Here is a 14,549-nt window from a genome sequence, read left to right on the forward strand (position 1 = left end):
ATTAGACTTAATAATTTTTTTTATTTACTTTATATGGAGTTATATCGGTTTTATGACCTGAGTTTTGCTAGTTGACTTAGATCACTTTTTTGTCGTTTTTTGTCCTTTCAATTTAATCATTTAATATTGGTTTTATTGGGTATTAGGCTTTATTTTTTTATATTTATTTTCCATAAGATTATTATGATCTTATGACTCAGATTGCTGATTAGTCTATTTGACTCGAGTTTTTTTTGTCCTTTCTTTAGTTGAATTTTCAATTTCATCATTTTTCATATTGGGTTGATGGGAAATTAGGCTTCATAAATTATTTTGTGGTTTGTGTTTTATGAGGTTATCCTGGTCTTATGACTATAGTTTTAAAACGTGGCTCGACAGGTCGACCTGGGACCCGGCTGACCCGGGGCTGGAACCGGGCTGGGGTTGAGAGAAAATAAGGGAAGTCAAAAATCCGTGTGACCTGATTGAACCGGTCAAAAATCTAATTGCAACCCGTTGACTATTTTTTTAACCAAAATGATGTCGTTTGATTTATATAAAAAAGAATTAAGGTTGACCAAGTTAAAACCCAGTGACTCGAGCCTTGAACCGGGTCGACCACCAGACCGGGTTTAAAAACTCTGTTTATGACCCAGGTCACGAGTTTGATCGGTTGATTCAGGTGGTTTTTTATATTCTTTTTTAATTTCATCATTCAACACTGAGTTGATTGAGAATTAAGTTTTATAATTTATTTCGATTTGTTTTTTATAGGGTTACATGGTCTCATAACCCGAGTTTTGTAGGCTAACCCGAGTTGACCTGACTGATTTTTCGGTTGAATTTTATTTTCAATTCTATCATTCAATATCAGATTGATTGATAACCGTGTTTATTTTTTTATTTGCTTTTTACAGGATTATCAGTGTCTCAGGACCTGAGTAACAGATTTGACAAATTAACTCAATTTGATATTAGTCAATTAAATATGTTGTCATTTCAATATTTTTTAAAAATATTATCTTAATTTTTTCTAGTTAAATTATATTTTTATATGTCATCAATCTATTTTTAAACATGCTATATCAATAAAATCGCATCAAATTAATTTTTATACAGTTAAAACTATTTTTTTTTGGTTAAAAAACATATTTAACAATATCTATTTTTTAAAAATAAATTTACCCGCAGTAACATAGCGCGGGTAATCAATAGTATTTTACTACTACGATAAAAAAGAAAAGAAATCCTCAACGTACCTAAACATCCATTAGGAGGCCGCCATTCAGATAAGAAGCACAAGAAGGTCCACGTTGCGCAGCCAATTCGGGACTCGAATCTTGAATATCAAATTCAACAGCATCGAGACGAGCTACTGCGAGGGTGAGGTTGCAAAATATCATGCCTTTAATGAATTGTTTTTTACCAATGGGCTGAAAAGTTAACTTCTTAATTTATGACCAGTACCTACGGATTGGGGAAATTAAAATTTAAAGAGCTTCAACAAACACACGATAACTGAGAAGGGGAATTCTGGAAAAAACTTATGCATCATCATTGCCAGCTCTAACTGAATAATGTACAAATTAAGCATTCCATCCATCTAAACACGATAGTGTGTTTGGCAAGCCGGCTAAAGATACGTATGGAATTGGAATTGTAGTTACGGTTCAAAATATTTTTTTGTTTAAAAATATATTAAAATAATATATATTTTTTTATTTTTTAAAAATTATTTTTAGGATCAGCACATTAAAATAATCTGAAAACATTAAAAAAAATTAATTCTTAGCAAAAATAAAAATTTCTTAAAAACACGAGTTGGATCGCATTTCCAAACGGTTCTTAAGTGTGTGCTTGGATGGGAGGTGTGATGGCTTTTTTTAATAAAAAACATGTATTTTTTGCTTTTAAAAGGTGTGGTGTGTGCTTTAAAAGGATTGCACCTAAAAAAAAAAAACCATCATGACTCCCACCAAAATACACCATGCTTTTACTAAAATTTGAGATTTTTTTTTTAAAAAAATATTCTGTTTTGTGTTTTTTATCATGTTAATATTAAAAATAAATTTTAAAGTAAAAAAAATATTATTTTAAAACATTCTCCCTCTATTTCACTTCTGATTTTACATAAATGCTTTTTTATTTTATGCACTAATCTGCACTTCATTTTTTTGCTTCTCACATCCACCTTTTTATGTGCCAGGCTATAAACATTTCACTATACATTACTGAGTGAAATGCCAGAAGCGAAAAAGTGAAGTGCAAATATGGAATAAACCTGTACTAAACCCTCTTAGGGTTTGTTAATTCTGGTTCAAGGCTTCCCATAAAGATGCACACTGCCTTCTTGCAAACCCAACCCTTCTGTTCTCCAAATCATAAACAACCTCGAACCCCTGTTGCTGGTAATTCCCCAAAGTAGCCCCAGGCCCACCACTCAACTCAGCCTCATCACCACCGTTCATCAGCATCAAACAACCAACCTTCCTCTTCTTCCCCTTCCCATGACCACCATCCAAGAACTCATAAAAATAATTCCTCCTCGGCAGTACCACACTGGATCCGTTCCCCACAAAATGCAACACCACCCTTGGTACATTCACCACGTTATTATCAAAATAATAACACGGGCTCAACCCGGTATTTTCCTCGATGACACTAGCTCGCTCATTAACTCGCCCAACTCGGTTCTCAAACTCTGCCACGACGAAGTCATACAAACTCGCCGGCAACATAGTGAAAGTAGTCCCCGAATCCACCACCACCCCACCACTCCCCTTTCTATCAACCTTCCTCAAAAAATCCGGTGCTGGAATTTTTTTTCTACCAATAGAAATACCCTCAAGCCCAACACAATAAAAATAAGGGTGTCTTGGATTATCAAGCATAGAAGTATACACAAAACTAGGCTTCTTAACACCGTTTACCCTTCTCTCTTTCTCATCATGATCATACCTTCCTAGAATGAGTGGACTCGGTCGACGAACCCTGTCTGAATCAAACGAATGAGACACCAAACAATAAGAGAATTGATTCCCAAGTTGGGGAGATAATGTAGCAAGCTGAGCAGGCAACGAAAGGACTCCCCGCCCAAACCCAGCAACCCCAATAGGCTCGGCGAGCGTGGTGTGGGCACAGCCAAATGTGAAGTTATTGAATATCAAGTTAGTTTGGTTGCTTAACGGTAGCCTAATAGAGTCGCGGTAAAGGCGAGCTATCAGGCTGCCATCGCCATAAGCATAATAGAATTGTGGGCAAGAATGTTTTCGACAATCAGATATTTCGATGGATTCTAACGGGCAGTTGGAAATAGCACAAAGATCGGAGCTTGGGAGATTGGAGTGTACAGCCGAACATGCAGACGATTTACAAGAGACTGGCGTGGCAGTTTTAGATAGTTTTGGTGGTGGGGTGGAAGCGAGAGACGCGTTTTCAGCTTTGCCTTCACAGAGAATGCATTCGAAAGGCTGGCATGGGAACCAAACAAGGTCACTTCCGGTGTCAAGATAGAGAGAGATGGGTTGGGAGTTGATAGTGAAGGAGAGAGTGTAGTCACTACCAGGAGAGAGAGGGAGGGAGACTTGACGATGGTTGTGGCTGTTCTTGTTGTGGTGGTGGTGGTGGAAGCGGGTGGTTGAGCGGGTGGAGGTGGATTTGAGGAGGTGGTGGGTGGAGGTGAATTGGGTTTTGGAGAGGGAGTGAATTAAAGGCAGAAAAAGAGTTTGCGAAGTTGAGATAAAAATGTGAGTGAAACAGAGTATGAAACAGAGCAACAAAGAGTGAGAAGTTGCCATGAGTTAACTACTTAGGTGTTTTTTTTTTTTTTTGCTAAGAAGAGAGGAGGAGCATAGAGACGGAAAATGGAGTTGAAATTTGAATTTGATTCAGGAGATAGAAGGCTGAGAGGGGAGTCTTTAAGAGGATTGAGGGTAGAGAGGAGAGGAGGAAGATTCTGGGGGATGAATGGAGTTTAGGTTGCCAGCGGGGGAGGCTTGCTTATATGTATGTATATTTATGTATAGATTAGAGTGAGTGAGAGAGTGATAATTACGGGAGATTAAATAGATATTGTTTTGGAGGATTAGTATGTAATGGTTTAAAGTGTTTTTTATTTAAAAATATTTTTTAAAAATATTTGTTTTAAAAAATATTTTTGATATTATTATATTAAAATAATATGAAAATATATAAAAAAAATATTTTAAGCAAAAATAAATTTTAAAATTTTTGAGAATGTGGTCTGCACTATGTTTCCAAATACACTCTAGAATCATGGATAACTTCAGGGTATGTTTTTTGTTTTTAAAAGTATTTTTTAATTTAAAAATATATTAAATTATTATTTTTAGTTTTTAAAATTTATTTTTAATATTAACACATTAAAACAATTTAAAAATAATAAAAAATTTAATTAAAATTTAAAAAAAAATTCAAATTTTTTTAAAAACATATATCATACCACAAAGCTAAATAATATCTAAATATATAGACTGTGGAGTTTGAGACTATTCTAAGATTTGATTTCACTTTACCTAACTGAAGCAAAGTATTACCCGTGCCTTGTCTTGGCCTTGCTGGAGTTTATCTTTGGTTAGGATAAGCATCATTAGTTTCTTAATCTTTAATTAATACAATGGATTACCTTGATACAGAAGGCAGGACATTGTAGAGAAACCAATCAAAGCCTAAAATCCCCAGTAAAGAATATAAAATAAAATAAAATAAAAATATTGAAGTACAGTTGAATATTCAAAAGGAAAGTCAAACTTAAGGCACTGAACCGGGCCCTAGAGTAACATTTAAGTGTTGTACTAAGAAGACTTTTTGACTTTTTTTCTCCTCTCAATAACTACAAGTCAGCTTCCACCCTATTTAGTCATTAACAAATAAGTACTCCATCTTCTAAATATTGCTAATTCCCCCCGATTTTTCTTTATCTTTGCATGTTCTATCCACTTCTGTCACCACAAGATTACATATATTATAATTTATTTTAAGAGATAAGTAAATCAATCAGCTTAACACTAATTCTAGTTCTATATCTGATAATTTATTAAAAAAAACCAATAAGTTACGTTTATTATAAAAAATAAATGAAATAAGAGAATTTCTCACAAATACTCTGTTTGTTGACAAAAAAAAATTTCAAATTGATGGAACAGAAATCGTGTCTAACTTGATAAATTAAAAATAATCACTTGTCAATTAACAAAATAAAATGATAATTCTTCTTTTTTCTAAAGCCATGCGCTTCAAGATTGTAATTCTAGCATTTAATTCATAATAGTGAGTTTAATAAGCTCAATTACATGGCATGGAAACTAACCAGGGATGGACATGTAAGACCAAAGAAAATATAGGGAGAAATCAGCAAGAGTTTGAAGGTCGAGGACTGATCTGTTAATGAATATATATAGGTTGGGTCTAATATATAGGTTTCGGGCTTCAATGCAAGAGCAATAACATCAACGAATTCACGTGGAAAGGAGCCATCACAGCTATTTCTTTTCAACATAACTCAACCCAGTTTCAGCAAGACTCGGGTGTGTTAATTTCTATTTAAAAATATATTAAAATAATTTTATTTATTTATTTTAAACATTAATATATCAAAATTATCTAAACTACTAAAAAAAATTTAAATTTTCATAAAAAAAAACCGGTTGAAATCCTTCCCCAAAATTGCTAGGATATTTCTTCCTGATCTGTGTTTCACCACAACGTACGAAGAAGGAGCGTGGAGATTTTGTTTGGTCCTGTTTGATGTTAAAAATGGCCCCCCGTGCGTATGGATAACTCTGCCGAATTTTTGTCCTATAACTTGTGAATGTACCTTGGACGTACCAAGTCCATTTAATCACCATCGATATAATCTTGTCCTCGATTTTACGTGCCGAATCTACTTAGATACATGAGATCTACGATACGTACACAAGAGTGAATTATGTACGAAATACAAGTTTTTTTAAAAAAGTTATTATTTTTACAAAACTTTCATATACGTTCCTGTGTAATTCTCAACTTTTGTATATTTCAGGAATTAGAGGTATAATATAAAGTTGTTGAATTGCTTTTCAATTAACCTTCTCACGAAGATCTTCTTCGCTCTGACAGCTTATGAAGGACTGTCGGAGACACATTCGAGTATTAGGGCGTTTGCAAGGATTAGAGAGATGATTTCATAGACTATTAGGGGGTTATTATGTAAGCTGAAGTATAATGATTAGACCAGCATCAATAGAATAGAATATAGTAAATCTTGATTTTAATTTTTTTTAAATGAATTAAAATAATATATTTTTTAAAAAATACTTTTAATATCAATATTTTTAAAATGATCCAAAAATATATATAAAAAATTAATTTAAAACTTTTTTTTTCAAGAAAGCTTTGAACTGCCATACCAAAAAAAGATTCTTAATTGATTGAAAAGAGAGGTTGCCAAACCCTAACTGCCGACATTGGAGCCGACCCAATGTTTAAACAAATCACAAAACACGTCGCAATAATGTCTTCATAAAACTATCAATTTGACTCCGTTGGATCTCACTTCGTAAAATGATGGGAAAAAAAAGAGAGTATCTCTTGCTATATATATATTGAAATTGAAATAATTTATTCCATTTAATGCACAAAACCAACATAGAATTTAAAATGAAATTTAATCTCCATTGTCACTCAAATCTAAATTTACTCTTTAATGTCGAAAAAAAGAGGGGAAAAAAGTGAGAGTTGAGCATCGAGGAGGAGGGCATCTCGAGTTCGATTCTTTTCCCGGCGAGCCAAAGGAAGTCACGAGAAGGTTGTTAGGACTATGGAGGATGGGAAACCTAGCTAGGATATTTACCAATCAAACTTCGAAAATGCCTAACAGTCACTACTATTCCTTTAAAATCATTATTATGCATGAACCCACGACCATATATGAACAACGCTTGAAAGAGACGACTCCTCTATCAGCCAAGCTTCATAATTTTGTGCGATTGCATCACCACCATACTTCGATGAACAAAAGTCCATTGTGATTTGGTGAGAGCCAGCTGCTCGTAGTCCTTATCAAACGTCGCCTTTAAGTTTGAAGTTCAAAAAAATAAAAAAAAAATCCCTTCCTAAACAAATATCGACCTGTTTCCTACCTAGCTAGCTGTATAGTAATGATGTCCATGATTTTGTTTTAAATTGGCTAAATATTTTTTTTTTCTGGCAGAAGGATATATTAAACATAGCTGCCCCAGAATTTATGGTGGCTTTATTATACATATATTTGTCTAAAGTATGTTACAACATAATGGAAGGTACACCTATCTTAAAATGTGTGGTTTTGTCACACTCTGTGTAGTGGAACCAACCTAAAAGATAAAGGGCTTAGCTTCCTCTACATTATTTTTGTTCACTAATCATGATTTACAAAATAATAATAAAACAAAGAGGTATGGGTTGAAAATTCAGTACCTAACACAGACATTAAAAGATAAGGAAAAGAGAAACTAAACCAATGATTCCAGGGACAAAGTTGTTTGATAAAAAATTAATTTTAAATAAAAAAAATTATTTTTCAAATTTTTAAAAAACTTGTTTCCAAACAGCTTCTAAATACCGAGATTGGAGAAGATTACTCTCACTTAACCTCAACCCAGTGACCCACAAGAAACAACTCAACATTTTCTCATCTAAAAAAGGAAAAGGAAAAACAGAAAAAAAACTCTGCAATGGGATTGACAAAATTGATGGTGAATTGAAGTTCAATCACACACAGAAACATGAATAAAAATCTCCATCGCAGACTCTTCAATTTTTTATTTTTTTTATTTTACCACAGAGAACTTTGGAAAGGGACTCTGGTCACCAACCAGTCAAAGCTTAGAGCATTAACAGCTCTACATTTGAAGCTTGCTAACAAATAAATGAAAACAGGGGCAGATTTGGGTTCTAGTCTTGCTTGCCACTCGTATCCATAGAGCAACAGCGTAAAACGGAGACTGATTGATGATGAAAATGGTTCAACCAATCCAAGCAAAATGCACTGTCGCTTGTAAGACATTACAATTTTGTTGAAACCACGCCACATATTTTGAGCGCACCTCTAGGCATGTTGAGTGAATATACAGCTAGGATTATCAAAATAACTTATATTCGGACTCACAAGCGACCGTGACTTCTAACTACCATTATAGGCAAAAACCATTTACTACAGACTGCCAGGGAATTCTCATATTAGAGGAAAATAGTCATTTTAACAATGCTCCGCAGCGGCTAAATGCAAACTTTTTTCAACACATTTTTTTATATAAAAAAATTCCAAGTGTACAAAAAAAACAGAGAAAATCAAAATAAAAATCTAATTAATAAAAAATTTTCGATTAAAAAATTAAATTAAAAAGAAAAAAAACTTAAAAAAAGGGATCAAATTAAAAAAAAATTACACCATAAATTTTGATTGAAGGATGAAATTAAAAATCAATAAAATTTTAACAAAAAAATCAAGGAAAAAAAATAAAAATCAAAAGAATAGTAACCAAATTGAAAAAAATAATAAATGACAAATTGGAATTGAAGGATTTAATTGAAATTTTTTTTATTGAAGGATAAAATTGAAAACCAATAAAACTTTAACAAAAAAATCAAGAAAAAAAATCAAAAGAATAATAACCAAATTGAAAAAAAATAATAAATGACAAATTGAAATTGAAGAATTTAATTGAAAATTGACCATGCACAAAAATTAAAAATAAAAAAAATAGAAACTGAAACTGAAACTGAAATACTAAAAATAAAAGGACCAATATATACTTTTTCAGGGGGTGGGAAAATAAGAAAAAGAAAACCACTAGCAACAAACCACACCAGTCTTCACCAAAAATATACGAGCACCTCCCATGGACATGGACTAGCGCGTGTAAAGCATGCAATATCATTTTGAATTTAAAAATCAATTATTCAATATAAAAAGACAAAAATGTCTTCTATGAATCTGGAAATAACAAAGAAAAAACCTCTATGAAAGAAAAATACCCCTGCACGCACAAATTATTTTTTCTTGATTCCAAAAGTAAAAACATCCTTTTCTTATTTATAAAACAGGAAAGACAAACACCATCTATCAACAGCTTTATTTTTATTTTTTTTAACTTCTGGAGTATTTTAGTCATTTTAACTAATGGACCATAGGAAAAGGCATGCATATTATTTTTTCTTTGAAGGGCAAAATAATAATTTCATTATAACAATGAACAGTTTTTTGCATGTGGGTGCAAAGTGATTTATCCAGGTCTTTTAGAGTTTTGGGCAGTGTCAACTGCCATGGCGGATATTTTAATTAACAAATATTGATGAACTGGTTCGTGTGCCAAGTTATCTGCATGATGACGCCTAAAAATACAGTTTGAATTAACAATAAGAAATGCCATTTACTGCTCCATAAGAGCCACGCCAACTAATCTCCAACCACTCACTAATCTCCATCAAGAGGGGGAATAAATTCCTTCAGCATAAGCACGACAGGGTAAAATAAACAGAAGGACCCATGGGATGGCAACTGGGTTGTAATTCTTTCTTTTTTCCCCCAACACATTTAACAGTTAGATCTATTGAAATATCCAAGGAGCCACTAGGATAGCTGGAAACTCGGTTCATAGGTAACAATCAAACAGCTCTTAATTTGTAAAGAAGACAGTCTCAAAGCCTGTAGCAGACCGAAGGGAAACAAAGAAAATGGCGCCCTTAAAAAAGACAGAGAGAGAGAGAGAATAGGCTACCAATATGTATGCATGCATGCATATTTAATTGCCCCTGCTCCACTTACTTTCCACTGGGAACTCCTACTCTGGATTATTACAGGACCCAAAAATGGATCACTATGCCTTTATCAGTACTCGCTCAAATACTGAAAGTCACGATCTCTACAAGATTTAACCATGAAACACTTAAAATGCCATTTCAAGCCGTTTTTGATCTCATTAGACGAGATACATAGTTTGACATTAGCATATATTGTTATTCATACCTGAAACAGGATTATCCATGAAGGTGTTTTAGATTATGCTGTTAGAACCTGAGACAAGACCTTACATGCATGATTCACATGCAACACTGAAAATCATATAACAGGTCTGGATTAAATCTGAACATTAAAGAATGTATTTAAGGTTTTTGGGAAAGCAAGAATGTAATTGGTCTTGGATATCAACAACCAATATTATAAAAACAATGTTAATGACATTAGACAGAACAAAGCATAGAAACCAAGTCATGAACCCACCTAAGGAGTGAATGCTTGTGAAGGCTTTATTTTCTCCAGCAGCTGCTCAGCTTCAATAAATCCATGGTGTCCTAAAGACATGTATTTTACATGTTTCCATCTGTCCAATCTCTTCATGAGTTAAGATCTCTTCATTTTAATGGGCAATTAATGTATGAAAAGATAATTAAGAGGACAATTCAAGCTTTCAGTACTTGCCAAACATCATCAAATTGCTTACTTGGGTATGAAAGGTAATGCCAAACAATGGAGGTGTAGATGGTCAACACTGTTAAATGGAGGCTGATGAAAGCCAAATCTGTCATACAGAAAAATAATTTCTTAATAAAACTTGTTCTTGGAGTAAAGTTTCAGTGCCAAGTAAACGAGCTTCATAGTAATCTGGCATGTTTTATTTAAAGTATGATGCATGCTTATGACTCCCTTGAGCATAATCTTCAAAAACTTTTTCTACTCAGGGCCACTACTTCATTTGTTGCTCATAGCTACACTCAAATGTAAATCTACAAATCATCTAAATTATGCATTGGTCACCACACATAAATCAGACCAAAAACATATAAATCACGGCATAGGTGCTTTCATGCATGAACCAGTACCTGTACTGCTTTGACTGAGGTGCATCTAGGTGTAGTAGTGTTTTCCCCACATTCAACATGTGATTTACTAGAAAAAACAGATAGGTAACCATTGGTTAGCCACGAGACAAGTGACAAAAGAATATATCATGCGCTAGTTCAAACTTCGAAGTTCAGACTAATGAACTGCTATATTGAATGTTCTTTACCCAAAGAATAATCTTCATCTCTCTTCTGGAGATCATTGACAGTTGGAATGTGCTCCACAGGAATCACCAAGAAATGCCTACCATGAGGCAAACCCAAAGGAACATTTTACGAAAATATTAAAAGAATTTAGCAAGAAGAGTAAGTGAGGAGACAAAATTGGCACCAAACAATCATACAAGATCACCCCAAACAACGCTAAAAGAACTACTGAAAGAAACAAGATAGATACTTGCTATAGAACAAACAAATGTCTCCTGTGTTTAATGTGTTTGGCATTAACTTTGTATTTGATAAAAAAACACGCTTCGACAAAAGAAAATGTCTTTAAAACCAAACGACAACCAAAATAAAGTTTCATAAACACAACGCCAGTAAAGTCAATCTGGAGTTTAAAAGGTTTAGAATCCCCTTGCGCTGTCTGTCCGAGATCAGGACTCCTACTTGTTTGCTATATGATCATTTCATATGAATGCCCATGTTTGTATCCATCAATCAAGAGATTACAAGCACAAAAATAAACATATCATAATGATTAAATCTTAAGCAGCCAGAATTATAAAATAAAAGGTGACCTACCGTTAAAGATTGGATAATTTTCCCCAATATGATATTATTGGATTCAATCAAACCCTGATTTAAATTAGAGAAAGCTAAAACCTATGTATGACATTATCATGTAATTTGAGGAAAAAACCAGAGAAAATGATTTTGGCAAACCTGAAAGCAGAAGGGTTGATATCTTGAAACGCGACCACCTTGTCATCCTGCAACAGGACCAAAAAAAAAAAAAAACTCTAACTAAATATTTCGGAAATGACCCGTTTGGTTGCAGGGAGAAAAAACGGCCGCAACAGAACCAAACAGAAGTTTGAGAGATAGAAACGAACAGAGTGAAGGAGAGTAGTGGAACTGGATTTGGTGGCAATCTGGCAGAAGATACATGATGAGGTCGCTCCCTCCATTTGCCCACCCCCGCTATCGCACGCAATTTATCAGAATTTCCGAAAATTAAGATTTCAGACTTCATAAAGGAAAGGAAAAGAAAAAAAAAAGATTTTCGTACAGTCAACTTAATTTGTTTTTATTACACAGTTGCCTCTATTGTTTTACTTATTACACTGCATCTTCATTTTGATGAGGGAGTGGTTACATTTCATCCTTGTCGTGATTTGAAATTGGACATGAGACTATTGTTGATAATAGAGGATTAAAAGCGGCTATGGAACATTATAAAGATTGTTTTTTTATTTAGAAATTTATTAAAATAATATTAATTTTTTTATTTTAAAAATTTATTTTTAAATATCAGAATATCCAAAAATTCAAAAAAATAAAAAAAATAAATTAATTTCAAGAAAAAATTCAAAAAATAACAAAATAATGTTTAACCGGTGCGTCAAATAATCAGGAAATTTTACCCTTTTTTATATATAATTTTAATTTGAGACTAATATGATATAAATGAGTGATTCATCAATCCTCTCAAAATTTTAAAATGGTAGAAAAAAAAAATTTAAAACTCAAGCATATGAGTTAAAGAGTTGGTGTGAATAATAAATTTAAAATTAATTTTATTAATATAATATGCATAACGAGCAATTAGATAATCCATATAGAAACATATTTCGTACCCTTAATCCTGAATTTTATCAAAATCTCATTTGGAGAAGAGAAACGTGAGAAGAAAAAAAAACTCTTGCAAATTGACTAGATCGTGATGAACTCAATTGATGCACTTGTTATTTTAATCTTATATTGATATAGGATTGTAAGCCATTTTTAAATTTTCATAAGCAGAAAAAACATTGCCATTTTTTTATGAGTTTTTTATTAGGTCCTTTATCGGAAGGCCACCTGGCCAAAACTTACTAATAATTACTAATTAGAGCCCGAAGAAACCATTAAAATTTTGTAATCTCAAAGCTGGGAAATTACTGCAATTACAATAGAGTTAAGGGCAATTGGTCAAATTAATAGATAAGATACTCCAGAAAACAGCATTTTGACTTTTGGTAACACCTAAAACCCCGGTAGGCAAAAGGCAATCTCTTTGAACATCTCCAACGGCCGTGCTAAACGAATAGCTAAACATTAAAAATATTATTTTGACTTTTTTATATTTATTTTACATATTCTAAAAGCATTTTCAACGAAGCTGTTAAACGAAGAGTCAAAAATAATAAAATAATATTTTGATTTTTGTTTGTTTTTCATACCTTAAGGAAAAATTCAAACAAAATATTAAAATATCTTTTCTTTTCCACAAATGTTATTCTTATATATATCTTAAAAGAGCTAAAACTAACAAAATAGAGCCAACAAAAGAATAAGTCAATTAAATGTAGTAACATGAAAAAAAGAATAACATCAAAATCATTAAGAAAAAATAAAGCACTTATTTATTCCACTATAATAGAATTGACTTTTCAAATGGTTTTTCTCCATTGGAGTATACATGATATAAAAAAAAAGCTATATTGATACTATTCAAAATGCTATTTTATCAATTTACCTCTTTAAAATAGCATCTCCCATTGAAGATGCTCTAAAAGAAGTGCTAAACAAAATGCTAAAATCTCTTTTCTCTTTCAGAGCATCTCAAAAGGGGCAGCTAAAAGAATAGGCAAAATAAAAAAAAAATATACTTTTAGCTTTTATATTTGCTTTTAAGCATGCCAACCGGTTAGCCAAATGAATAGCTAAAATAGTTGTTCAAGACAAGAAATGTCATTTCTACATTTCTCTGTAGAAAAGGTAAAAGTAAATGAAAGTACGCTTCCTCTGTTGGCCAATGCTTTTTTCATTTGTTTTATATCCGTTGGTCAACGTTTATTTTTTTTCTTTTAAAAGCAAAACAAAAGGAAGAAAACTTACCTGCAACGTTTATTTTTTTTCTTTTAAAAGCAAAACAGAAGGAAGAAAACTTACCTGCAAATTTCAAAACTTTGCATTACCTCACCCTTCTTTCTAATTTAGAAAAACAAGAATCAATTGTCCTCCAGTTAATTAATAACATCGGTTGTGTTAATTAGCTGAAATCAAAATGTATGATTGTTTAAAGACTTTTTCTATTTTTTCTTTTGCATCTCTTGATTCTTGAGACCTTTTGTTGTTAATTTTCTATTTGTGATTATTTTTATTTATTTGTTATTTTATGTTTTTGATATGGGTTAAGGAAAACAATTTTTATTTATGTTGTTATCTTTGACAAAATTGAAAGGAAGTAATGATGATAGCTAATATTGATAAAAACATGGAGTGACATATCTTAAATTTATTTTTTATTGTCTGTTTTAATTTGAGGTCAATTATATTTTGTCTTGTTGAAAATGCAACTAAACCAGTATATCAATCCTCTTTTAGTTTCCAAAAATGGTCAAATTATAATGGTTGTATGATTAGATTAATGTTAGCACAAGTATGAGACAATTCTTATTTTTAATTCACATGTATGGAAACTACAAAATTGCTAGACATTGAATGTGAGCTTCATTTACACCCTCTTATAAGGTTTTAACTTG

General features: G+C 32.4%; 2 protein-coding genes across 3 annotated transcripts; both read right to left on the reverse strand.

The window, feature by feature from the left end:
- Positions 1-2,067: 2,067 nt before the first annotated feature.
- LOC7471622 (probable aspartyl protease At4g16563) lies at positions 2,068-3,983 on the reverse strand. The gene has a single exon (XM_002304237.4). The coding sequence runs from the start codon at positions 3,774-3,776 to the stop codon at positions 2,286-2,288; it is 1,491 nt and encodes a 496-aa protein (XP_002304273.1). The 5' UTR covers positions 3,777-3,983; the 3' UTR covers positions 2,068-2,285.
- Positions 3,984-10,078: 6,095 nt separating this feature from the next.
- Positions 10,079-12,071, reverse strand: LOC7471623 (bifunctional adenosine 5'-phosphosulfate phosphorylase/adenylylsulfatase HINT4). 2 transcript variants are annotated; one of them, XM_002304238.4, is made up of 6 exons: positions 11,916-12,070; positions 11,746-11,792; positions 11,028-11,104; positions 10,840-10,906; positions 10,461-10,538; positions 10,079-10,340 (listed from the first exon to the last, which is right to left on the reverse strand). In XM_002304238.4, the coding sequence occupies exons 1-6, from the start codon at positions 11,988-11,990 to the stop codon at positions 10,241-10,243; spliced, it is 444 nt and encodes a 147-aa protein (XP_002304274.2). In that variant the 5' UTR covers positions 11,991-12,070; the 3' UTR covers positions 10,079-10,240. The 2 variants fall into 2 exon arrangements, with proteins under 2 accessions (XP_002304274.2, XP_024452839.1); XM_024597071.2 differs by having other exon boundaries at positions 10,204-10,351; positions 11,916-12,071.
- Positions 12,072-14,549: the final 2,478 nt, after the last annotated feature.

The sequence above is a fragment of the Populus trichocarpa genome, chromosome 3 (genome assembly GCF_000002775.5).
Source record: "Populus trichocarpa isolate Nisqually-1 chromosome 3, P.trichocarpa_v4.1, whole genome shotgun sequence".
NCBI classification, from domain to species: domain Eukaryota; kingdom Viridiplantae; phylum Streptophyta; class Magnoliopsida; order Malpighiales; family Salicaceae; genus Populus; species Populus trichocarpa.